The sequence below is a fragment of the Tupaia chinensis genome, unplaced genomic scaffold (assembly GCF_000334495.1).
Source record: "Tupaia chinensis unplaced genomic scaffold, TupChi_1.0 Scaffold000094_1, whole genome shotgun sequence".
Classification (NCBI taxonomy): domain Eukaryota; kingdom Metazoa; phylum Chordata; class Mammalia; order Scandentia; family Tupaiidae; genus Tupaia; species Tupaia belangeri.
Genome location: NW_006159556.1, coordinates 2,738,879 through 2,763,684, shown reverse-complemented (window position 1 = coordinate 2,763,684; position 24,806 = coordinate 2,738,879). Strand labels below are relative to the sequence as shown.

Genomic DNA, 24,806 nt, shown 5'->3' with positions numbered 1-24,806 from the left:
GTGGCCAGGGGCATAGCCTGGAGAGCAGCCCAGCTGTGAGGAGCCTGGGGGCATGGGTGAAGAGGCCCAGGCAGTACTACAGCAGTCAGTCCAGAAATGAGACCCAAGATGCACAGTGTTGTTGCGGGGAAGGTGCTGGTGTGGGGAAAAGATCCATGCTCTGATTTCTCCTTCTTACTGTTGTATTTAATTCTCCAGAATTCTTCTCCTGCTGTTGACTTCAGGATTATGAACCAAGCACATTATACCAGTTTAATAAATGATGAAACCATAGCAGTTTGGAGGCAAAAACTTTCAGAACACAACAATGCAAATACAATCAAGTATGTAGAGGCTTGTCTTCATTTGATGTTTTTTCTGAAGTATGTTAGAACTCATTAGCTTAGCGATTTTCCCTACTTACGTATTGCTGTTGTGAATATATTGGGTTACCAGAAAAGTAATTGTTGCAAAAAACCAGATGCCGAGGAACGGAAAGCAGCACTCGGAGAGATTAGGAAAACTGTTTATTACAGTGACGGGCACAGAGGAGTTAACATTCTGAATCTCCAGCCCTGACTGGGGGTTGGACACAGTCTTTTATGGGGGAATTGAGGAAGGGGCTGTCTTGGGGTGGAGATTGGGCTCAGATCCCATCCTATGCAGCATCCAAGGGAGGAGTCAGAGAAGCAGGAAGCCTTATCTATTTAAGGCACTAATCCATTCAAGCTACTAATTCATTCAAATTTTTCAGGTTATCCTGTAGCTCTGGGGAGGGGCAGTAAGTTTGCCGGAGGGCAGAAACTTCAGGCCTGAGTTATTCATGAATTCAGGGTCCATTCACATCATGGTGACAGTTTTCTATGTAAAAATGCATCATGATTTTTCTGATGACCCAATAAATGGAGTTTTACATTTCAGGGAACTTTTTTTTTTTTTGACAAGTATTTAAAAATGTCTTTGGTCCCTTTAACCACAAATAACATAATAGATTGCTCCCCAAGTCACACACACACAGTGTAATTATCAGTCTGCCTTAGTCTTAAAAATCCTGACTGATGAAGGTCTGAGTCGACCTTTCTGCTAAGAGGGCTTAGTGTTATGTGTAACCCAAGTGGGTCTCTTCATATGCTGTTCCAAAGCATCTCAAATGACAAGAGCTGATATTTCACTTCATCTGAATATTTTCTAGCACTTTCCCATCCACATGATTATTTGATATGGTAGTTCAGTCATGAAGAAAAACATATAACAGTAAATAGGATCAAGACCTTTTATCATACTTATTTTTATTTATTTATTTATTTTAAGATTTTTGTTATAGGGCCAATATGCCCCCTAGGGAGAGAGAAAGGAGAGGCAAAGTGAGAAATCATCCCCCTGAGAGGGTGACCAGGCTACAATTCCTTCTCCTCCATTTTTCTCTTGGGATTCTGGGGAGAGGGGTGGGAAGAACTGTAGACACTTTGCTTTACCATTAGTTCTATGTGTTGACAGAAAAAATGACCAACTATAATCATTAATGCAGTTAATTTCCAAGCCAAATATGAGTGACCTAGGCCCGGAAAAGAGGCATACATGCGTTTCTCGGGGTGATCATATACAGAGGTTCCTTTTATTTGTTTTTGAGATTGACAGACAACATTTAGTGAAAAGATTTTCCATTGGACTGTCCCAAAAAGGTGGGACATGTAGAAGTGGGGCTTATAGGTTATAGGTGGGTTCCACAATTCTTAGGTTGGTGATTGGAAGGGAAGATCTTGTGTCTTGGGAAGAGATTAGTTAACGGAAAAGAGGCATACATGCGTTTCTCGGGGTGATCATATACAGAGGTTCCTTTTATTTGTTTTTGAGATTGACAGACAACATTTAGTGAAAAGATTTTCCATTGGACTGTCCCAAAAAGGTGGGACATGTAGAAGTGGGGCTTATAGGTTATAGGTGGGTTCCACAATTCTTAGGTTGGTGATTGGAAGGGAAGATCTTGTGTCTTGGGAAGAGATTAGTTAAAGAAAAAGGCTTAATTTACATCTCAAGGAAAGAGAAGTTCTGTGTCTTGGGAAGAGATAAGCAAAAGAATATACTTTAATCAGTTGAAATATACATTTCAAAGATAACATGCCAGGTCAGGAGGTAGGAAGAATTCTGTTAATAGAAAATAAATGGTCTGTTAATGTTTGTGGCATGACTTCCCAGGTCCCTTTTGAAAAGATTTTGGAAAAATAGGAAAAGTAGTCAGACTTCTGTCCACATATGTTTTCTTTTTAATTTATAAAACGAAAAAAATGGAAGAAATGACCTCTAGAGCTCTTTCCTGGCCCAAATGCTATGATTAACTGAAGTTACTGCCATCTCCTTCCCAGTCAGGTATTTGTTTTATTCCTTCCCTTTTCCTTATGTTAAATAAGAGAGTCTTGGGTTCCTGATAGGTAGTTTCACTCTGAGTCCTTATAAGCTAGTTATTTTCCCAGGAACCCATATAACCTTGGTAATAGGAACAAACACTCAGTTCACTTTTTGTTTTTCAGAAAGGTAACAAAATATTGGGTTGTCAGGAAAGTAATGACATGTTTTTGCGTAGAAACCATAGAAAAATACATCATGACTTTCCTGATGACCTAATAGAAGGAAGTGGCTGTTTAGTTATTAATTTGCAAAGATCATTTCATATTTGGGAGGTAACAGCGCAGCTTCTCTTTTTTCATTTTTTATTCTGTTTATGTTCGGAGGTGAGATAGGGAGTGTCTTAAGTGGGTGATGGTAGAATATTCAAGATCATTATCAGGGCAACTTTTTTCTTTTCCTTTCAAGAGCTTTGATATTCTTTTTGTTTTTAACATGACTCATGGAAGACTTAAGCTCTTGTTCATTTTGAGATGCGACATACTTTCTTTAAAGCAAACATAAATTTCTAAAACTTCTCTGAGTGAGAAAGAGCTGCTATCAATGAGATTCTAGGGTAAATGACTAATTCATTGCTGATGCTTAAATAACCACTTACCTGTCATTGCTAAAGACTCCCCCCTCCCTTTTTTTTTCTTTTTTTGAGCAGTGGTGTTGTTCAGATACTGTCTTCTGCGGCCTGTTGGAATGGAAGTTTTCTTGAAAAAAAGTAAGTGACTTAAGTTAAAAAAAAAACAACACATGTGATGCAAATACTCAGCAAAGGCTGTGAAGGACTTCTGTTCTCTGATGGTAGTTGGTTTTAATTCATCTGATGAACTGATGCTTCTTGCAAGAATCAGAATGCTTAATAATGATGGATGCAGGGACACTAGGACGGCCATGCTGATTCATGCCTGGCTAGCAGAAATGACCAAAGAGCGGGACTAAATCCCAGGAAGAATTAGTATAATTGAAAGCAAGATTTTCAGGGTAGTGTAAATGTCACCCTTGTTGTGTGGAGTATCTGTCCTAAAATTCCTAATTTTTAAAATATTATTAGTTTCTTTGATTTGCTTTCCCATCATTTGTTTTTCTCAAAAGGAGAGAGTGTAGGGTGAAGTGCCAAGGAGGCTTCAAGGGCTGCTTGGATTCAGGTGCAGCTCGACTCACCAAGAAATTATATTTGAGGCTGAACTCCCAGGTCGTAAATAGGACCTTTCTTTTCTTGGCCTTATCCTTTCTGCAGATAACCCCTCTGGAATCTGATGCAACACAAGGGTTTGGGTCTTACTGAGGGTTTGGGTCTTTGGTGATTCTGAGACTGAATTATCTCTTAGTCTTTTTGGTCCAGTGACTAGGCTAATGAGGTCTCAAGATGAGTTAGACTTCTGTTCCATGTGTGACTCCCTCCCGTACTAGTCAATTATGGTTCTTCAAGAAATGTGTGTATTTATGTGTGTGTGTATGTGTCTACATATATATATATATATATGTGTATATATATATATATACACACACACATATATATGTGTGTGTATATATATAATATATGTGTGTGTATATATATATATATATATATATACATGATATGTATGTGTGTGTGTGTGTACAGAGAGAGAGAGAGAAAGAGAGAAAGAGACAGACAGACAGACAAAACAGAGAGAGACAGGGAGAGAAAGTGAGAAGAGATTTACTGTGGGAATTGGCTCATACAGTTATGGAGGCTGAAAGGACCTGTAAAACGCCATCTGTAAACTGAAGAACTAGGAAATCCAGAGGATGGTCCAGTCCAGGTGTGAAGGCCTGAGAATCAGGGAAGCCAGTGGACTAACTCTCAGACTAAGGCCGAAGGCCTGAGAACTTGGAGTGCCACTGGTGTAAGTCAGTCTTAGAGTCCAAGGGCCAGAGAAACTGTAGTTATGACTCCAAGGACAGGGGAGGAAAGGTGTCCCAGCTCCAGGAGAGAGAGAGAGAGAGAGAGAGATACAGACAGAATATGAATGAATGAATGGATGGATGGATTTGCCTCTCCTCTGCCTTTTTGTTCCTCCAAGTTCCCGCAGATTGGAAGGTGCCTGTCTACACTGGATGAAAACAGATCTTCCTTACTCAGTCTGCTGATTCAAATGATAGTCTCTTCCAGAAACACCCATACAGACATTCCCAGAAATAATGTTTTGTCAAGTATCTGGGTATCCCTAATCCTGTCAAGTTGGCACCTAAAATTAACCATCATACCCTAAAATGATGCCACTATCTGGATTGGAAGAGGTCACTTCAAAAATTCTCTCCAGTTACAGTTAGAGATTGCCTTTGTATCACTAGGGCAGCTGGCATGAGCTCTCTTGATGCATTTCGTATTTGGTAGTTATGTTTCCTTCTGGGAAAGCTATTCTGGATGATACAGATGTTGGTCTGCTAGAGCAGGTTCTCACCCAGGGTGTTTTGCTCCTCGGGGGAATTTGGCAGTGTCTGAGGACATTTTTGATTGCTGTGTTTGGGGGAGGATGTGCTATTGGCATCTGGTGGGCAGAGCCAGAGATGTTGCTAAGTATTCTAGTCAAACCCCACAACAAAGAACTACCTGCCCCCCAAAAGTCAGTAGTACTGAGATTGGGAAGCCTGTTCTAGAAAGATAGCTTTTTTGAAGTTTGAGAATGGCTCTTGGCCAGACTTGTTGGGCCATTCTGCCTCAGTACCATAGATTCCATAGAGTTGTGAGGAAAGCTTTTTTTTTCGGTAAACTGACACTTAGGCTATTTCAAGAATCCCACTCCTCCTGCTTTATATAAAATGTATCACAGGAAATCATTCAAAATCACGACTAATTTTACACAGCAATAAACACATATAGATAAAGCATTTTTAAAAAATAGCATAGCAGAAAGTACCTCTAAGACTATGGAAGGCTACATATGGGAGACCAGATTGATTGAAGAGAGATTTTTGCTATAGGGTGCATACACTCACCAGAAAGATAGAGCGAGACAGAGAGACAGAAAGCAAGAAATCCCCCCCCCAGGGGGGATGGTCACGCCGCAATCCCTTCTCCTCCATTCTCCTCTTGAGATTTTGGGCATACATGCACATACGCTTGGTGTGAGTTAACCCCCGGATCTGGAACTTGAACAGTGGTCGACTACATGGGAGTTCAGTGACATAACCATTGCAATGTTTGCTGGTCTGCAAGATTTTTTATTTATATGTTTTAAAGTTTTTGCCATAGGGTATATGCACTTGCTACAGCAAAAGAAATCACCCCGTACTCCCTAGGAGATTATCACACCACAATCCTTTCTCCTCCATTTCCCTCCTGAGATTTTGGGCATGCATACATACCCAGGATGATTTTCAAGCCTCCACGTCTGCGATGCGAGCCATGGTCGGCCATGTGGGATTCCAGTGCCTTAGCCACCTACTGGCCCCTTGGGTGACAACAAGTAAGTCCCAACAAGAAAATTCAAGCAATTCCTCTTGATTTGACTACTTGGGTTCTAATATACATAATTGCAATTTTTTTTTTAGAATTATCTGAATATGTCCATTACTCCTAGACAGAAGTGATTTTGCAAATAAATAGCTATTTTGTATATTATATGTGGTATGTTCAAGAATGGGAATTTAAGTCTCTAAAAGGCTAAGACTTTAAGGTTAGAAAAATGATTTAGCTGCTAGGAAGTTAAAAGCAGTAACAGTGGGGACCAGCAGATGGCATAGCAGTTACGGTGTTGTACTCCCACATGGCCGACTGCAGTTTGAGTCCTAGACCTGGGGGCTTCAAATTTATGCCAGGCACATCTGCATGCGTACCCAAGATTCCAGGAGGAAAATAGAAGAAGGGATTGTGGTGTGGCCATCCCCCCTGGGGGGGGGTGATTTCTTCCTTTCCCACATCCTGTCTCTGTCTCTCTCCAGTGAGCACACATACCCTAAGGTAAAAACCTCTCAAAACCAAAAACCAACCAAACAAACAACAAAAAAAAACCCCAAAACCAGTAACAGTGAAATTAGTCTAGTCCTTGGGTAGATGTGATTGTATCACTTGTGTTACCTAAGAGAGGCATTAACTTTGCATTTGTTGTAGATCTGCTTTTAATTTTAAGTGCTTTGCTAAGGAGACTTTAAACAAGGAGATTCTATTTGCCGTTTGTTGAGGAGTGGGCCAGTTTGCATGGGGATGGTTTTTGCATCTAGCCACAGCATCTCCATCTAGTTCGGTGGACCACAATTGTGGAAGAAAGCAAAAAAGAAGAGTAAATCAGAGAAATAGCAGCATGCTCATAAATTTTAAGACCCTCAGTGTGAAATTATACTCCTTGCACTTTTACCTAAGGAAAAAAGATTCGAAAATTTAAAGTCACTGTGAGAGAAGTATTCCTGCGAGGGTCATCCTGTTGGGCTTTGACAAAGCATAGTATTTTTGTGGCTCTCGTCTGTTAAATTTAAATCTGATCAGTATGATCGTGTGACACTGTTTAATTGTCTATAGTTCCTCTCAGAATGTTCACTTTTTTTTTTTTCTTATTACATACTTTTGTTTTTGTTTGTTTAGGATTGATGAACATTTTAAAACAAGTCCAAAAATCCCTGGAATTGACCTGAACTCAACGAGGGTGTTGTTTGAGAAGTTAATGAACTCTCAGCACTCCATGATTCTAGAACAGGTATGTTACATTTATAAAACACACTCTTACCTTTTCTTCGATTTTTACTGTAGGGTATGTGCACATGTTGGAGAGAGAGAGAGAGACAAAGAGAGGGAAAGCGAAATCCACCCCCACCTTTGCCAAGGGTCTGGCCATGCTTTAGTCCCTTCTTCATTCTTCTCTTAGGATTCTGGCCATACGCTTAAACACACCTGGCATGATTTTCAAGACTCAGGGTCCAGGACTTAAACTGTGGAGCTGGCTCTGTGGGATCCAGCTGCCCTAATCTCTACACCACCTACCGGCCCCTTTGTTTTCTTTTTAAATTTTACTAAAGGCTATGTGTACTCACCAGAGAGAAACAGACACCGAGAGGGGAAGGGGGTAGAAAGCACCTTCCGTTGGGGCACGATCATACTGCATTTCCTTCCCCTCATTTCTCCATCCTGTCGGGATTTGGGGCATACACACATATATACCTGGTGTGCTTTTGAAGCCAACAGGCCAGAATTCAAACCATATGGTTAACCACGTGGGATCCAGCTCCTGTAGCTATCAGGCAATGGGGCTGGCCTTATAAAACATGTCTTCAAAACATGTTTTTTGCATGTAATAAACTTTCAAGAAAAAAACAAAGGTAAGATGAAAAGGCAAAAGTTGAGACCAGCGGATGATATAATGGTTACAATGCTGGACTCCCACATAGTTGACTGCAGTTTGAGTCCTGGACCCGGCAACTTGAAAATCACCCCAGGCACATGTGTACCTGCCTAAAATTCTGAGAAGAGACTGAAGAAGAAGGGATTGTAGCATGGCCATCACCCCAGGGGGTGATTTCTCGCTTTCTGTCTATCTGTCCTTCAGTAAGTACACATGCTCTATAGTAAAAATCTCTCTCAAAAAAAAGAGAGAGAGAGAGACAAAAGTCTTGTACAAATCATACTTTGGTTAAATATTCACTCTTGGTTAAATATTCACTTTGGGGGAACCAGCAGTTGGCATAATGGCTATGTTGCTGGACTCCCATGTAGTTGACTCCCATGTAGTTGACTGTGGTTCAAGTCCTGGACCTGGTAGTTTAAACTCAAGATGGGTGTGTATGCGTACGTGCCCAAGATCCTGAGAGGAGAATGGAGGAGAAGGGATTGTGGCATGGCCATCCCCTCGGGGTGTGTGTGTGTGTGTGTGGTGATTTCTCACTTTCTGTCTCTGTCTCTGTCTTTCTGGCGAGTACACGTGCCCTATAGCAAAAACCTCTCCAAAAAAAGAAAAAAAAAATTCACTTTGGGAATTTGATTTACATTTTGCTTTCTTTTTCACTTTAATCTTTCTAAGAAATGTGCCTCTAGAGTCTGCTGTCTGCACGGGCAGCATCTTTGCTGTTCCCACTGGTGTATATTGAGTGCCTAGACCAGTGCCTGGGTCAGAGTAGGCCCTCTGTGCAGGCTGAGTAGTAAGAGTTGAGATTCTATCAAATAGCCGGCAAATTTAGTGATGGGTTAACTAGATCTCAAGGATGTTTGAATTTCTCATTATTCCTTTCTCTCGTGCAGATCTTAAACAGTTTTGAAAGTTGCCTGATTCCCCAACTGTCAAGCTCACCACCTGATGTTGAAGCAATGAGAATCTATTTAATACTGCCTGAGTTTCCCCTGCTCCAGGATTCCAAGTATTATATAACATTGACTATTCCTTTGGCTATGGCCATTCTGCGGCTGGACACAAACCCCAGCAAAGTATTAGGTGAATCTGCTGCACTCCATACCCGTGGTTTTGTGCTTATTTTGTTGGTGTGACACTGGCCCTCAGTGAATTGAGATCCAGTAATTTATTTGTTGCCATTTAATATCCTTAACATTGAACTTTTCTTTCTTTGCTGTTAATTTCTCTCACTCTCTCTTTTTAGTTTGCTAGAGAGAGTGTGTAATCGCCCAGAGAGAGACATAGAAGGAAAGTGAGACAGCACCTCCCCATGGGGGATATGGTCATGCCACAATCCCTTCTCTGTTTCTCTTTGATGGTTTTGTGCACACTTACCCACTCACCTGGTGTGTTTTTCAAACCGACTGGTCTGGGACTCAAACCGCACAATTGATCATGTGGGATCCAGCCATCTTAACCACACTACTGGCTGGCCCCCTTTGCTGTTAATTTCTAAAGTTAACTGTATTTGGAGTTCAAGCAAACAACCATTATTGAATGTATTTGAAATAATTTGTGCCAGATCTTGATTTTGCAAAACCTGTAAAAGTTCTATTGTCCAACTTTAAACTGTGTTTTTCTTTCGTATTTGCTTGTTGTTAATAGTGTCTCAAAAATTAGTGTCCATTTGTCTTTCTCCTGTATCTAATTTAGGGGGTGGGAGTGAAATGAACAGAGGTCTCCAAAAACGGAGAGGAAGGAAGTGGCCTAGTGGGGACTTACCAAATGTTTGTTTTGTTTTTCTTTTTTAGGACAGTTGAGTCCACACTGATTTTTGCAGGCTTCGGACACTTTGCTGAGATAAGAACCTTCCGTTCCTCAGTGAATTGGAGAGTGTCTCTCATGGGAGTAGCGCCTGAGATGTTTTTCTTAATCAAGTGCAGAAAGTCTGTCACCTGGCTTTTTACTTTTTTCCCCCTGGTAATTTTTTTTTTTAGGTGTTTGTTGCAACTCAGTAACTTCTGCTTTCCAGATGGACTGGGATGTTACTCGAGTGTGATCTCCCCATGAGTAAAGAGACCTGTGTTCCTGAGGGTGGAATGCTGGTTTTTCCATGTTGCTTCCACCTTGGCAGAAGAGAGAAAAACAGAAATAGCGATGAAGGCACTAGTAATACATGAGTACTTACATTTTTTTCTTTTTTTAAGATCAAAAAAGCCTTTGGGAAGTGTTTTCTTAGGTGGTCTCATAATGCGAGACAGAAAGATGGCAGTCTCTGAAGAAATATTATCTGACTTTTAAGGTTTTTCTTCATTTTCATTTTTCCAGGTCGAATAACACAGAACGATCAGAATTGTTTAGTCTTATCCTCAATTTCTTTGTAATTAATAATGATTGAAGTTAAAAATAGTGCCCCCAAGGAGAGCAAGTACTACTGGTACCCACCAGACGTATGACAGTTGTCAATACATTGCTCTTTGTATCTGTTTCCGCCCACCACCACCTTTCCTTTTTTTTTTTTTTTTTTTTTTGCTTAAATATTTTAAAGGAAATCTCAGACATCATATGATTTCATTCTTTAAATATTTCAGAATAGCTGAGTTTATTTCTGATGAAGTAGAAGCCAATGGTATAATCTTCTTGTCTGGTTATGAAAGAAGGCATTGTTTGGTGGGAAACCAAAATAGTAGTTTTTCCACTAATTATGCCTTATAAGGAATGGTTGCCTGATCAGAGCTGTTTCTAGGGGACGCCGTCCTTTGAATCCCTAGGGCAGGATTCAAGTGGGGGCTGAGAACAGGGCTCCAAGGACTAGGACTTGTGGACTAATACCATGGCCATCACTCCTACCCAAGATAAATGAATCTTGTCCACATGTAGCCTTGGAATTGAACTTTTAAATTAGTCTTCAGAATGAGTCTTTGGGAAAAAACAAAAACAAAAACAACAGATCAAGCTTTACCCCCAAAATAAATAAATAAATAAATCTCCAAAGGATTTTTTTGTACAATTGTTCTCTTCATTGTTTTAATATATCCTTTTTAACATCAGCTTTGGGAAACTTTGTTTTAGACTAATGTTTTATCTTCTAGCCAGAGCAGTTTTTAGCTGTTAGGCAGAAGACACAAATACTTGCTCAAGATTACATGTTGAAATATGTGTTTTCTTTCTTTCTAAAGATAACTGGTGGTCTCAGGTATGCCCGAAATATTTCATGAAGCTGGTCAACCTCTATAAAGGTGCAGTCCTTTATCTGCTGAGGGGGAGAAAGACATTCTTAATCCCTGTACTGTTTAACAATTACATTACAGCAGCTCTCAAGCTCTTGGAGAAGTTATACAAGGTGAGTATGGAGGAGCCAGTGGGGAGTGGGTCAGTAGATGGTAGGTGATTTGTGCTACTGCGGTGTCCTCTCAGAGAAGCCAGTTTTTAGTTCTCCTCATTTTGTTCTTCATCAGGTAAATCTGAAAGTGAAGCATGTGGAATATGACACATTTTACATTCCGGAGATTTCCAATCTTGTGGACATTCAAGAAGACTACCTCATGTGGTTCTTGCATCAAGCAGGGATGGTAAGAATTCATACAAAGCATATCTTAAAACTTTAGCCTATTTTTCAGAGTACAAATCTGGACATTAAAAGCACATTGAGCCAGACAAGTTATCTTTCACTTTTTTTTTTTTTTTGCTAGAGATTGTGTGCACTCCCCAGAGAGAGGGAGAGGAGAAAGCACACCCTCAGGGCATGATTATTCCACAATCCCTTCTCTATGTCTCCTTTTCAGGATTTTGGGCATACATGCACATATACCTGGTGTGTTTCGTAAGCTGTGATGTCTGGGACTTGAGCCATGTGGTCAGTCATTTGGGGTCCTACTGGCTTATTCGTCAAGTTTTTGATGTTGTTATCACACCTGTTTTTCATACAGTTGACATGCAGCATTCTTTTAAAAACTTTGCTTATTTCCTTCGTGAGAAAGAGAAAGTGAAAAAAAGACAGATGCACCCTCAACAGGTCTTTGTGCTATGATCCCCCCCACCTCAATCCTGGCAGGATCATGTGCACCCACAGGTGCAGGTTCACCCACGGGCAGACCCAGAGTGCTCAGGTAGACACACAGTGCAAACCCAGGACCATCCCAGATGGCCTCCTGCATCATGTAACAGCAGCCTCTACTGCCGCGTCACTGCAGCTGGGCCATGCTTCTGCGTTCTTTCAACTCTTAGTAATCATAGATGTCATAAGGGGTCATAAATGGGCAGTGACTCAGAATTATACTGGGTCGTCAGCAAAGTCAGGATGCATTTTTGCATAGAAAAACAGAAAAATACATCCTGACTTTTCCGATGACCCAATATAAATTTTTCAGTTGCCAGCGTTTGAAATATCAAGGTATCTGCGGCCCACTGTTGTGGCATAGAAGTAACACCTGCTTTGTGCTACTAGGTCCCTAGGTCTCCCCATGCATAGCAGGCACACACGTGTACCCACGATCCAAGTTGACTGAGTCTGTGGGTAGGATCATTGTGGCAGGACCCTGTTGGGGATGCCTGTCTTTCTCTGTTGTTTTTTCCCTCTTTTATGGAAGAAATAAAAACAAAACATCAAGGTATCCAAAGTAGTCCAGTAAATAGAAACAGAAAGTAGAGTGATGGTTATCAGGGACTGATGGCAGGGGGACATGGACCGTTGTTATTTCATGAGTATAGACTTTCAGTTTTGCAAGATGAGAAAGTTCTCGAGATCCATTGTACAACAACATGAATGTACTTAATACTGTTGAACTGTATACTTAAAAATGATGGAGATGGTGAATTTTGTTTTATCGTAATTTTTAAAAATTAAGAGACACAAAAATAGATTTTCAGCTTTGCTTGAAACTTGCGGCAACATGGCCTGCCTTCCCAGATGGCCCGGCTGGCTGGAGTTCAACACTGGTTCTCTAGATGAGGCTTATGTGTGCCACAATCCTATTGGGCTTGATTTATCCCTGACATTGAGGATCATTTGCTAATTACTGTCTTCTGACAGCTAGCCTATTTCGGTCATTTCGTGTCAGCTGCCTGCACCCTGTGGGCCACCTCTGATTTAGGATTACGTGTGTGACAGTGTCACCCGTCCCTGACCCAGCTCGCACTGTACAGTAGACATGCCACACGAGGGGCTGCGGATTCCTGCCTGGCCCCTCTGGTGTGATTGCCGTCTGGCTTGGTGTGTACGTGAGGCTCTTTGGGGTCCCCCATCTCGTTAGTACATGTACACCTGATGTATGTCAGAGAACAGAATGATAATTTGGTTACTATATTTAAAGAAGCCATATGCAGCAGATACATTGGGGGTGAAGCCTTGCCAGTTAGCAAATTCGCCAACGTTAGGGTGATATCTTCCATGTAGAGTTTTAGGAGGTGAACAGTCATCTCCAAGATCAGCTCATTTAAAAACTATTCCCTGTATTAATGATAGAGCTTGTGTGTGCAAGGTGCAAGGAGAGGGAAAGCACCCCTATACACCCAGTGGGACCTGTGTCCTGCTACAGTCCTTCTCCCTCTCATTCTCCATCCTGGCAGGATCCTGGGCATGTAAGTGCTCAGCATGCTGGCTCCAGGATTTGGACCTCAGTTGTCCATGTGGAATCCAGCTTTCTCTTTACAGCACTGAACTCCTGTGCTGTGGGTCCAACCCTCAAAGCAAGGAATTCAGCTAGGTTTATTCTACTGAATAAACTTAGTTTATTCAACTAAGCAAGTAGGAGTAGTTTTTTTTATCAACTAGGAGATGATTGGTGCTTAATACAATGTCGTACAGTCATGCATTGCTCAATGAGGGACTATGTTCTAAGAATTACATCATTAGGTGATTTCCCTGTTGTGTAAACATTGTAGAGATTTTGTGTATCTGTGTGTCCGTGCATGTGTGTGTGTGTGTATGTATGTGTATACTGATATCAGTCACTTTACCCAGCCTCTTGCAACATTAGCATGGATATTTGTACATTTACGGGGCATAATGGGCAAAATAACATGGGATTAATTTGAACACATGAGAAAATACAGTCAGGAGACACAGTAAACATGCAGGATGCCAGGATGCTGCTGGCATAACGGGACATACTGTGTTCAAGGATTTTTTTGTTAATATGTAGAAAAGTGGTACCATCAAGTGGCATGTGATTAGGGCACTGGATTCCCAGATGGCTGATGATGGTATGAGTCCTGGACCCAGAGGTTTGAAAATCATGCCACGTTTATGTGTATGCATGCCCAGATTCCCAGGAGGAGAATGGAGGAGAAGGGATTGTGGCGTGGTCATTCCCGAGGGTGTTCTTTTTCACTTTCCCTTTCTGTCTTTCTGTGGTGGGTACATGTGCCTTATGACAAAAACCTAACCAAAAAATAAATAAATAAATAAAATAGAGCGTACAAAATAATGATAAAAATTGCTGTGACCAGCAGTTAGTGTAATGGCTATGTCGCTGAACTCCCACGTAGTCGACCGTGGTTCGTGTCCCGGACCCAGTGGCTTAAACTCACGCTGGGCCTGTGTGCGTGTGTGCCCAAGATCCTGAGAGGAGAATGGAGGAGAAGGGATTGCGGCGTGGCCATCCCCCCGGGGGGGGATTTCTCACTTTCTGTCTCTCTGTCTCTCTCTGTCTGTCTGGCGAGCGCACGCACCCTATAGCAAAATCCTCTCCAAAAAAAATTTTAAAAAGTTTGGGACCAGCAGTTAGTGCAATGGCTATGTCGCTAGACTCCCATGTGGTCGACTGTGGTTTGAGTCCCGGCAGCTTAAGCTCACCCCAGACAAATGTGCGTGCATGCCCAAGATCCCGAGAGGAGAATGGAGGAGAAGGGATTGTGGTGTGGCCATCCCCCCCTGGGGGGTGATTTCTCACTCTCTGTCTCTATGTCTTGCTCTGTCTTTCTTGCGAGCACACGTGCCCTATAGCAAAAACCTCTCCAAAAACAAAAATATATCTAGTATAGTAAATACATGAATCAGCAACATTAGCTGTTTATTGTCATCATCAAGTATTGTGTACTGTACATAGTTGTACACGCTGTACTCGTATACACCGGGTAGTACACTTTTTACCAGAATCACCAGACACGAGTGACGCGCTGTGTAATGACCTTACAGTGGTCCAACATCACTGCGTGGTAGAACTTTTTCAGCTCCATTAAAGTCTTAGGGAGACCACTGTTTATATACGGCTCATTACTGACTAGAATGTTGCATGGTATATGACTGTATTTTTCTTCCCTAGAAAAATTCTTAAACCGACACAGTGTTGTATTTTTCAAAGAAGATTTTATAACTAGCCTGAAAGAACACTCCTCAATAAAAATGAATTAGGGTGGGAACCAGCAGTTAGCGTAATGGCTATGTCGCTGGACTCCCACATGGTCGACCATGGTTCGTGTCCCGGACCCGGTGGCTTAAAACTCACGCCGGGCGCGTGTGCGTGCATGCCCAAGATCCCAAGAGGAGAATGGAGGAGAAGGGATTGCGGCATGACCATCCCCCCTAGGGGGTGATTTCTCGCTTTCTGTCTCTATGTCTCTCTCTGTCTGTCTGGCGAGCGCACGCGCCCTACAGTGAAAATCTCTCAAAAAAAAAAAGAAATGAATTAGGGTGTTCTAAGTGAGTTCACATGGAAAATTTAACATGGGCGCTAGTAACGAACTCCGCTTTCTCCTTTGAATTTAGAAACTATAAATGGGTAAAGATAAATCCAAATACATAATGGATATTAGGTGCCTAAGAACTGTAAATAGATAAACTTTTCTGCTTCATTAACTTGTAAATAGTTATTTATTAAGTTGGGGGCTGGCCCATGGTGTGGTTAAGGATGCTGGACTCCCACATGACTGACTGCAGTTCGAATCCCAGACCTGGCAGCTTGTTTTTTCACTCTCCTGCAGCCCCTACTCCCACCCTCTGTGACTTAATGCTGAATAAAATAATTCTAACAAATATTTATAATTTTTGACTGTGAAAAAGAAATTGTGTGAAATTTAGATTTTTACAACTGTAGTCTCTGAGTGGAGATACTTAAGTGAGCAGCTTTTATATGTGCTGGAGAGAGAGAGGGGGGGGAAAGGAGAGGGAAGGTGAGATATCACCCTCCAGGGAGATGGCCAGGCCACAAGCCCTTCACCATTTTTCTTTTGGGATTTTGGGCATGGTCACACACATGCCTGGTGTGTTTTTCATGCTGCTGGGTCCAGGACTCAAACTACACAGTTGGCCATGCAGAATCCAGCAGTCCTAACTACCATGTCACCAGGTGGCCCCAACTTTCATGTTTTATAGTTTCTTTCTCTTAACATTTGACAAGCAAAAATCTTACCAGGTTTTGATTAAATATATGTTCATCTTCTCTTCAGTAGTGATGGTAGTTGTTATAGAAATATTGAAGATTAGTGTGTAATCTGTTGTGATTTCTATGGATTTTTTTTTTTTTCTGTTGTACAAGGTATAATCCTGTTAGAAGCTCAAGCTTAGGGTCCAGCAGGTGGTGTGGTGGTTAAGGGCACTGGACTCCCACATGGTCGACTGTGGTTTGAGTCCCAGACCTGGTGGTTTGCTTTCTCGCTTTCCCTCTCTCTCTCTCTCTTGCTCACTCTCTCTCGTTCACTCACTCTCTCTCTCTCACTTTTGCTCTGCCCCTCTGGTCAAATTAAAACCAAAAAAAGTAAATAAATAAAATTAAATAAAATAATTCTTAAAAAAAAAACAGCTCAAGTTTAAACTTCTTAGTATCTTGGATATTAACTTGAAGTGCTAAAGTCATTTTATAAGTTTTTTGGTTCATTTTAACCACTTCCAAATAATAATGACCAATCAGTGTGTTAATCTTTCTGGCTTGGTACTAGCTGAGTTAGTATACTGTGTAATTCAGAGCATGTGTTCCAGTGAAAAATAACTGGGCTCAAGTCTAGTCAATTGGTTGTGGCCTTAAACAAACTCATTTCCATATCCTTATATGTGAATGAGAATTATAACAGTATTATAAGAACTGAACAGAGAAAGCATAGAAGGCCTTTCTTAGCAGAGTACTTTGTATATTTAAAGCCTTCAGTAATTATTTTTTGGGGTCAGCAGGTGGCATGGTGGTTAAGGTGCTGGAATTCCCACATGGCCGACCATGGTTTGAGTCTCGGACCTGGCGGCTTGCTTTCTCTCTCTCTCTTTCTCTAGCAAAACTCATGTGAAAAATACATACATACATACACACACACATGCATACTTTAAAAAATTATTTTTTACTAAGCAGTTCTTAGACACCTAAGATCCATTATGTATTTGCTAATACTGGGAACAGAGACTCAGATGGGATATGGTGTTGACGTTTGCTGAGTGTTTGGTTCAGTACAGAGGAATCAACGACAAAGAAATGATCAATACAAAGGGCTAGAAAGCACATGCAGAAGACACATTCTGACGGGCCTGTGTTTTGTTCATTTAAAGAAGTAGTGGTGGTGGTTTTCTTTGTCTCACTTAGCCTCTTTCATCTACTATTGAAAGCTGAGCAGCTCGCAGAGTGAGTGACTCCGAAGGTTCCCATAGAGGGCAGTAAGAGTGAGGAAGTCAGTGACAGTGATAGATCCTTCAAAACTAGAAGTCCGAGAAATCCTAACATCTACTGTCCGCGCCAGTGGACACGGCGCTCGGGGGCAGTGCTGTCCGTGCAGACAAGCCGACCTGAAGGCAGGGGAGGCCAGATTTCCTGTCCAGCACTGCAGGTGTCCCTGCGCTGCCTCCTGCCCCAGTCACAGCCGTATTTAGGAAATGCAACTTGCTATTAAAAATAATAATAAAAATAAAAGCTATGTCCAGTTCTTCTGTTCTCTACCATTTGTTCTTCGCTTTTATCTTGTATACTGTAAAAAATGGATTCAAGTCACAGTGTAAACCCATTTCGGGCAGGAGTACTTGAAATATGGCGTACCGGTACTTGGCTTGTTTCAAGCTTGTGAGACTCATTTTTGGGGAGTGGCGATTCCGGGACTGGTGGCCTCCCAGGAGACATCATACATCTAATCTGCTCTGTTTATACCTTCTACTAGGCTAGGGGCTGCAGTAGTGGCACAGAATTATTCCAATTTATTTTGTATAATACAAAAATGTCAGTATGAATGCAATTTCTAAACTATTCAGCATTTAGAAAATAAAAATGTGTGTATTTCAGTGATTTTATCTCAAATACAAAATCTCAGTAGATACAGAGAATTGTATAGCTACATAAACAGGTCTTTATATAGATCTGCAGCTTCTTTTGACTGAATCTGCTTCCCTCCTCTGCCTTCCTTTGGCACATAGACTCCAGACGACACCAGTGTTTTCTTGTCTGGCTTGCTGGTCCCCGTGGCATGGTCTCGAGACCACCAACTTGGGGCAGTGTCTCTCTGGCCTTGGCTCTGGCTCCACCTGAGGCAGTTTTGGATTTCTTCCCTGTCAGCCGACCTAACGGAGAGAATGTTGAGCCTGCCCTCGGTTTAACTCCTCTACTCCAGTAGAGAGATCAGCCTGCTTCCAAAACTGGCTTCTTTTACCTCCGGGTGTGGGGAGGAGTCTGATGAGGAGCAATGGGAGGGACTAGGAACTGCCGAAGGTGGGTCTTGGGGGGGAGGCAGAGAGGGTTTAGGATGGAGGTTGCAGGGAGGGTGGTGGGAGAGTCATAGAACAGGAGTGGGATTGGAGACAGCTGAGAAGTACAAAGCTGCCGATCGACACCTGCAGTAACTGTGGTGCCACAAAAATGCCAATTTTCAGCAGTACTGGGTATACGAGGACCCCACTGCCTCGCTGTACATGGTCACTGTTATCACTTCTTGCACAGTCACTTTGACATTCAGCGTGTTCAAAACCTTATCCTGCTTTCTAAACCAACACACAGGCAAAATCTTTCTTTTGAGAGTAAGCAAATAATGCTCAAACTAATCTTTTCTGAAAGGAAGATTAGAAAATTCTGAATATTGGCACCAATTTTAAGCCAGCTTTCCAGGATGCTCACATCTTTTGTAGGTACCTCAACTATTAGGTTGTTGGGAAATTCATGAAACGCTTTTCTACGCAAAAGCGTGTCATGACTTTCCAGACAGCCTAATAGAGGGTGACTTAAATTTGCATAATACTGTTTTATGCCACTGCTTTTTTTTTTCCCCCCATTTTTGAAGCAATTTTGATTCTTAACTTGAAAGTAGCTATGTAAGTAAGCATGAGAGTGAGTCACACTGGCCTGAATTTTATGAGCAATTCCATACCTGGTCTCACCAGAGTGGAATTGTCTCCTGGATTAGTGTTTGTCAGTCTAGAAAAATGTACTCAGATCTCTAAAGGAACCCAGTGCTAACGGATTGACAGGGTGAAATTTAATTAAAATGGGTTTTAGATGTTTTTATTTAAATATGCACAAACACGAAAGGAAGTGTCCCTGGGGATCGGCCCAGCATTTACACAGAACAACACACTGTACTTGGAGTCATCCTGAGAGTACTTAGAATCCCTGAAACAACGTAAATGCTGTGTAAATAGTTGTTCTACTGGATTGGTTTTTAATTGGCATTTACGTTTTTACTGTGTCATTTTCCCCTTCCACCCCTCCTTCCCCCGCCTCCGAATATTTTTCATTCACAGTTGGTTGAGTCAGAGGATGGAGGCAGAACCGGTGAGTGGGAGGGCTGACTTAAACCCGTCTTATTCCTATAGCATTTAAGCCAATATGAAACCAAAATAAATGAAATACTAACAGATCAATATATTGTAGATTAGCTACACCATCTACTGTGATGAGTAAGTAAGACTTATTGAAACCACCCCCCCTTGTGTCAGGTCAAGCCCGCCTGCTGTCAGGCCCCAGCTCCTGAGTTCTGCTGCCCACCTGCCTGGAATGACTCAGCACTCTTTTCTCCTTTCAACTGTTATTAAACCTTAGTCATGCTGAGAGCCAGGACGCCCTGGCCTTTTTCTTGGCGCAAATGCAGCGTCTGTGCCAAGACTGCCTTTTTCCCTCACTCATTACCGTTGGACATTTGCACATTAACGTGGCACCAAAGCGATTATTAAGATAAATGTAAGTTGTGTGGCAGTCGTGCAGTATTCTAAGGAGGTTGTTCAGGAGGTGTTTTATTACTTTTGTTTAGGATGTCATTTTTCAAAAATTCATAAAGCACTCTCATACCTGAGAATAAATCCACGCATTTCTGTTTGAGAACTATTCCTACAGCTCAACAGGCTCTGTCTCGCTCTCTTTTTTGGGTTTCTGAATAATGTTGGTTACATAATCTAATACAAACTTTCAGAAGAGATTTACTCTTCTTCCTGATAAATGAAACTAACATACTGCTTTTTTTTTTTTTGAGAGATTTTTGCTATAGGGCACACACGCTCACCAGAAAGACAGAGACAGAGAGACAGAAAGCAAGAAATAAGCCCCCCGCCACAATCCCTTTTCCTACATTCTCCTCTTGGGATCTTGGGCACATAAGCATACGCACCCGGCATGAGTTTAAGCCACCAGGTCTGGGACTCAAACCATGGTCGACTACATGGGAGTCCAGCGACATAGCCGTTATGCCAACTGCTGGTCCCCATACTGCTTTGATAAGCTTCATGTGGTTACATTTATTTACTTTCCTCCTGGGAAGTGGAGTATCCTGTATTGATGGAGTATCTTCTGTTCTAGTTGCTGAGTTTGGGGCCACTTACTAGATAAAGTACTTTTTAGAAGCACTTGAAATTCCTTCTACGTATTTGGTTTTTCCTAAGAGTAACTGTGTGTGTGTGTGTGTGTGTGTGTGTGTGTGTATGTATGTGTGTAGGATGATGCAACATACCAACAAGTGAAATGCTTCTTGCCCTGTTCACTCTACCCAACAAAATGAAATGAAGTCAAGGTTGTAAAGCTCCTATTTTGGACTTACAGTTCTTAAAAAGAGAATTTTTAATGCTGTGAATTATAGAAAGTTAGCAAAAATGCCCTTTAAAGGCCCTTCAAACATTTTCTTAAATCGTTTTTGTTCTTCCTCTCAGTCTTTGTTCATCAAAACATCTAGTCCATCAAAATGTAGTTAGCAATTCAAATGGTATTAGTTCCATGACCAAACAGTCAGGTAGACTGTATGTTTTGTTACTTATATTTTTAAATTTTTTTAGGGGGGAAGGTTTGAAAATTTGAAGTTTGGCAGTCCAAGTAAGAGACTTTTCATTTTTCTTTCCACAGAAGGCTAGACCCTCTATCATACAGGTAAATGAGCTTTTTCAAATTTACTCACGTATCTCCTGGCAGAATCCTCTGTGGAGTATTATCATACTGCCAATAATATGTCTGCTCTTAGGACACGGTGACGCTGTGCTCCTACCCTTTCATCTTCGATGCCCAAGCCAAGACCAAAATGTTACAGACCGATGCTGAGCTACAGATGCAGGTATTATATTTTAAAAACGATTTCATCTTTTCGCTGTCTTTCCCTCATCTTGGATGCTCACTTGTCATTTTTCCTAATAGAAAATAGAGTTGGGTGGAATTTCATGATAACTTTTAGAACGGTTCTAAATCTTTTCAGTACGTTTATGTGAAGTGTCTTGTACATGTGTGAGTGCACTTTCATGCAGAGAGGGGCGGGCCCACACTTTCCGTAGAGGACCACACGGTACGTCCATCAGGCTGTGGGCCCTGTGAGCCCCGTCACAGCCAATTGGCTGTAATAGCACAAAAGCAACACAGTATAGACATGAATGATCGTGTGCTATGTCCATAAAGCTTTGTGTTTGAGAATCGAATTTTATGACATTTTCACATGTGACATATTCTTTCTTAGATTTTTTGGTTTTTGATCATGTTAAGATGTCAAAGCCATTGTTAGCTTAGGAACTGAAAAACATGAGAGCTATGCAAGGCAAGCAGCATGGGTTTGATCTGAGGCCCTGCAGTCTAGTACCTCTGACATAGAGAAAAAGAGAATTAAATGGAGCTTGGTAATTCTTTACTGAATAAATCTTAAATTACAGAGATTTGTTTATTTATGAACATTTTATTTAAGAGAGAGAGAGAGAGAGAGAGAGAGAGAGAGACATACAGACAGACGGACTTCTGTCAGAATCTTGTTATGCTGAGATCCCCCTGCCATGTTTTTCAGGCAACCAGGGCCACAGTGTGCCCATCATATTCCTAAGTTCTGAACCCCAAGCCCTCCCTTGGGGTTTCAGTGTCATACAGCAGGACCTGTCACATGGCTGGGCCTAATAATTTATTTTAAGCACATTTTACTATAAAGCATCATTGATTGTATTTTAAAGAATTATTTATTTCATTGCATTTATCATCATTAAAAAAAATTTGCTACAGGGAATGCATACTTACTGGAGAGAGTCAGAGAGAGAGAGAGAGAGAGAAAGTAAGTGAGAAAGCAACGTGTTTGGTCCAAGACTTGAACCTTGGTTTGCCATGTGGGAGTCTAGCGCCTTAACCACCATGCCAGCTGCTGGCCCCAATATCATTGATTCTGACAAAAAGACATTTGTGAATTAGCGGTCCAGATCCACCAGTTCTTACAGTTGGTGGGTATAACTGCATTCGTCTCTTTCTCCATCTTCCCTTCATCTGTCTGTCTCTAGTGATGTGTCAATCCAGCTATCTGTCTGTTTTCACAGGGACACATCTATGATATTGATATTGTAAAGGTTTTCCAGAGACATGGACATCTTTCAAAGAGTAAAATTCCTCTAACACATGGTTATTAGTTTTCCTTCCTGTCACTTTTCAAAGTCATGGTTTTACCCACTCTCTGTCATGCTTCGTTAAGTACACTATTATTTTAGTCTTTCTTTAAAAAAGTTATAATTTACTTAATTTTATTTATTTGTTCATTAATTTGATGAGAGAGAAAGTGAGAAAGCAAGCCACCAGGTCTGGAACTTGAACTGTGCTTGGCCACGTGGGAGTGTCCAGTGCCTTAGCCACCACGCCACCTGCTGGTCCCCTATTTTAGTCTTAATCAGCTGCTTTAAATAATTTTCCTGGATTTGGTTATAGAGCACATGGTTCGTAACTAATTCAGGTAATCGCTTTGAGTCCAGGTTAGAAAGACCATGCTGTGTAACCTGGCAAGTCTGAGAGTCACGAAGTGGGGAGGATTAGGCTGGTGCAGTCCGCCCCAGGTACAAAGGTGCTGGTGACTGCGGCATCCACTCTCAGGTACACTCTGGGTAATCGTGGCTGTGGATGTGCTGTTCCAGGTAGCTGTCAATGGAGCCAACTTGCAGAACGTCTTCATGCTTCTCACTCTGGAGCCTCTGCTGGCCAGAAGCCCCTTCCTGGTCCTTCACGTTCGCAGGAACAACCTCGTCGGAGATGCCCTAAGAGAGCTGAGCATTCATTCTGATATTGATTTAAAAAAGCCTCTCAAAGTGAGTTCTTTCAATATACTCCTCTAACTACCTGTGTAGTCCGTGCCCCCTTTATTTATGATAAGGGTGCGTGCATATGCTAAAGAGATCAAGAGAGAGAGATGAGTAGCCTCCACTGTGTCCAGCCATGCTGCACCTCTCTTCCTCAGTCCTCCTGCCCATGGGGTCTTGGGCACTTGAGCGTGTGTCTGGAGTGTTCCAGGCTGACTGGACCGAGAATTCAAACCACAGATGCCATGTGGGATACAGCTTCTCCCAAGCCACACCACCACTGTACTGTGGAGCCGGGCCTTTTCTTTTGGTTTTTAAAAAACATCTTTGCAGTGCTGATGATGCTGCAAAAATCTTATTAAGATTGGGAGAGGGTGGCAGTTCCTTATTTCTTTCATTCATTTGACATGGATCAATCACCTCCTTCTCTCAAATTACCAAACAGAACATTTCAACGTAACAGATAAAAAGAATGCCAGTGGTTATGTGAGGGATTTCAGAGTTTGCTTTGTCTCAGTGTGCTGTCTTTAGTGTTCCCACTCCCAAAAGCATGCAAATACAACAAAATCTTAAAGTTTCAACTAGGTACAATGACTAAGCTATCACAGAGATTTTGGATGTCAAGATGTAAGACAAGGAAGGCAAAGCAGGAAAAGAGAAAGGTTGCGAAACCTCCTGGAACAGGCCTGCTGTGGTAGGCATGCTTAGCACCCTGACGTTACCAAATGAAGACAATGTCTCTCCAGTAGAGCTCGCATGTTTTGTTACACTTACTGTATTCGAAGCTGCTGGCACAACGCACAGTATGGCTGGTGTCCTGGAAGTACTTGGTGAATTACTTAATGTTGTTTAAACTCGTTCTTTTCCTTTGGATGACTTCCATATCTTTATTTCCGACCCTTTGGTTTCAGAAATGTAGTAGGCGAGAAACAACTAATTATCTTCCGAATATTGTTATTTTTCCAAAGTTTCTGATAAATCGTATGAGTCCATTGATCTGCCTGATTATTCTCCCTAGAAATTCTGGGTTATAATTTTTTTTTAGGAATTATTTTATATAGCCTTATTTATTTATTCTTACTTGACTAGAGAGGGACAGAGTGAGAGTGAAGGTGAGGGTGAGAGTGAGGGAGAATGAAAGAGAGAGAGAAATGGAAAGTGAGAAAGCAAGCCACCAGATCTGGGACTCAACCTATGGTCAGCCACGTGGGAGTCCAGAGCCCTTAACCACCACACCACCTGCTGGGCCCCTGGGTTATAATTTTGATACTGCTTTCTTTTTCCCGCTCTTCTCCATCAGTAACTCAGATGAGGCAGTTCTTACTTCAGAGCATGTCTGAGTTAGGTCCTTGGTTGGCATCTGGATAAGCGAAGTCCCAGCATCTGTTCCCACTACTCTTGTCCTGCTAAAGGCAACCTTGAACACAGCCACAAGTGGAAGCTTTCATGAAGACTGTTTTTAGCTCTCTACCTGAGCCATTAAGTGTAAAATGAGAACAATAGTAATCCCTATGCATAAGGCTGTTCTGAGAATTAGATGAATTCAATTTAAGGCCAGCACTGTGGCCTGGTGGTTAAGGGAGCTGTATCCCACTCACTTGGTCGTCCGTGTTTTGAATCCTGGCCTAAGTGACTTGGGGAAAAGAAAGAAAAGAAGTAAAAACAATGCGCGTGTGCACACACACAGAAAGATGGAAAAATGGAGGAGAGATTGTGGTGTGACCACACCCCACTAGGGGGTGCTGTCTCTC

At 41.8% G+C, this 24,806-nt stretch overlaps 1 protein-coding gene and 1 non-coding gene across 3 annotated transcripts in view; both read left to right on the top strand.

Moving 5' to 3' along the window:
• Positions 1-24,806, top strand: part of HERC3 (HECT and RLD domain containing E3 ubiquitin protein ligase 3) — a 129,745-nt gene that overhangs the window by 67,679 nt on the left and 37,260 nt on the right. Inside the window, exons 10-18 of one of the 2 annotated variants that reach the window (XM_006143249.3) lie at positions 199-323; positions 3,032-3,091; positions 6,917-7,028; positions 8,564-8,753; positions 10,832-10,995; positions 11,111-11,224; positions 20,879-20,902; positions 20,994-21,083; positions 22,894-23,064. In XM_006143249.3, coding sequence (XP_006143311.1) covers positions 199-323; positions 3,032-3,091; positions 6,917-7,028; positions 8,564-8,753; positions 10,832-10,995; positions 11,111-11,224; positions 20,879-20,902; positions 20,994-21,083; positions 22,894-23,064 — 1,050 coding nt within the window. Of the gene's footprint in view, positions 1-198; positions 324-3,031; positions 3,092-6,916; positions 7,029-8,563; positions 8,754-9,463; positions 10,170-10,831; positions 10,996-11,110; positions 11,225-20,878; positions 20,903-20,993; positions 21,084-22,893; positions 23,065-24,806 lie in introns of those variants that run through there. The other variant, XM_027769859.1, reaches the window with a different exon arrangement.
• On the top strand, positions 11,941-12,000 carry MIR9771D (microRNA mir-9771d). Its single transcript, NR_130593.1, has one exon. It is a non-coding gene; the product is annotated as a microRNA mir-9771d (primary transcript).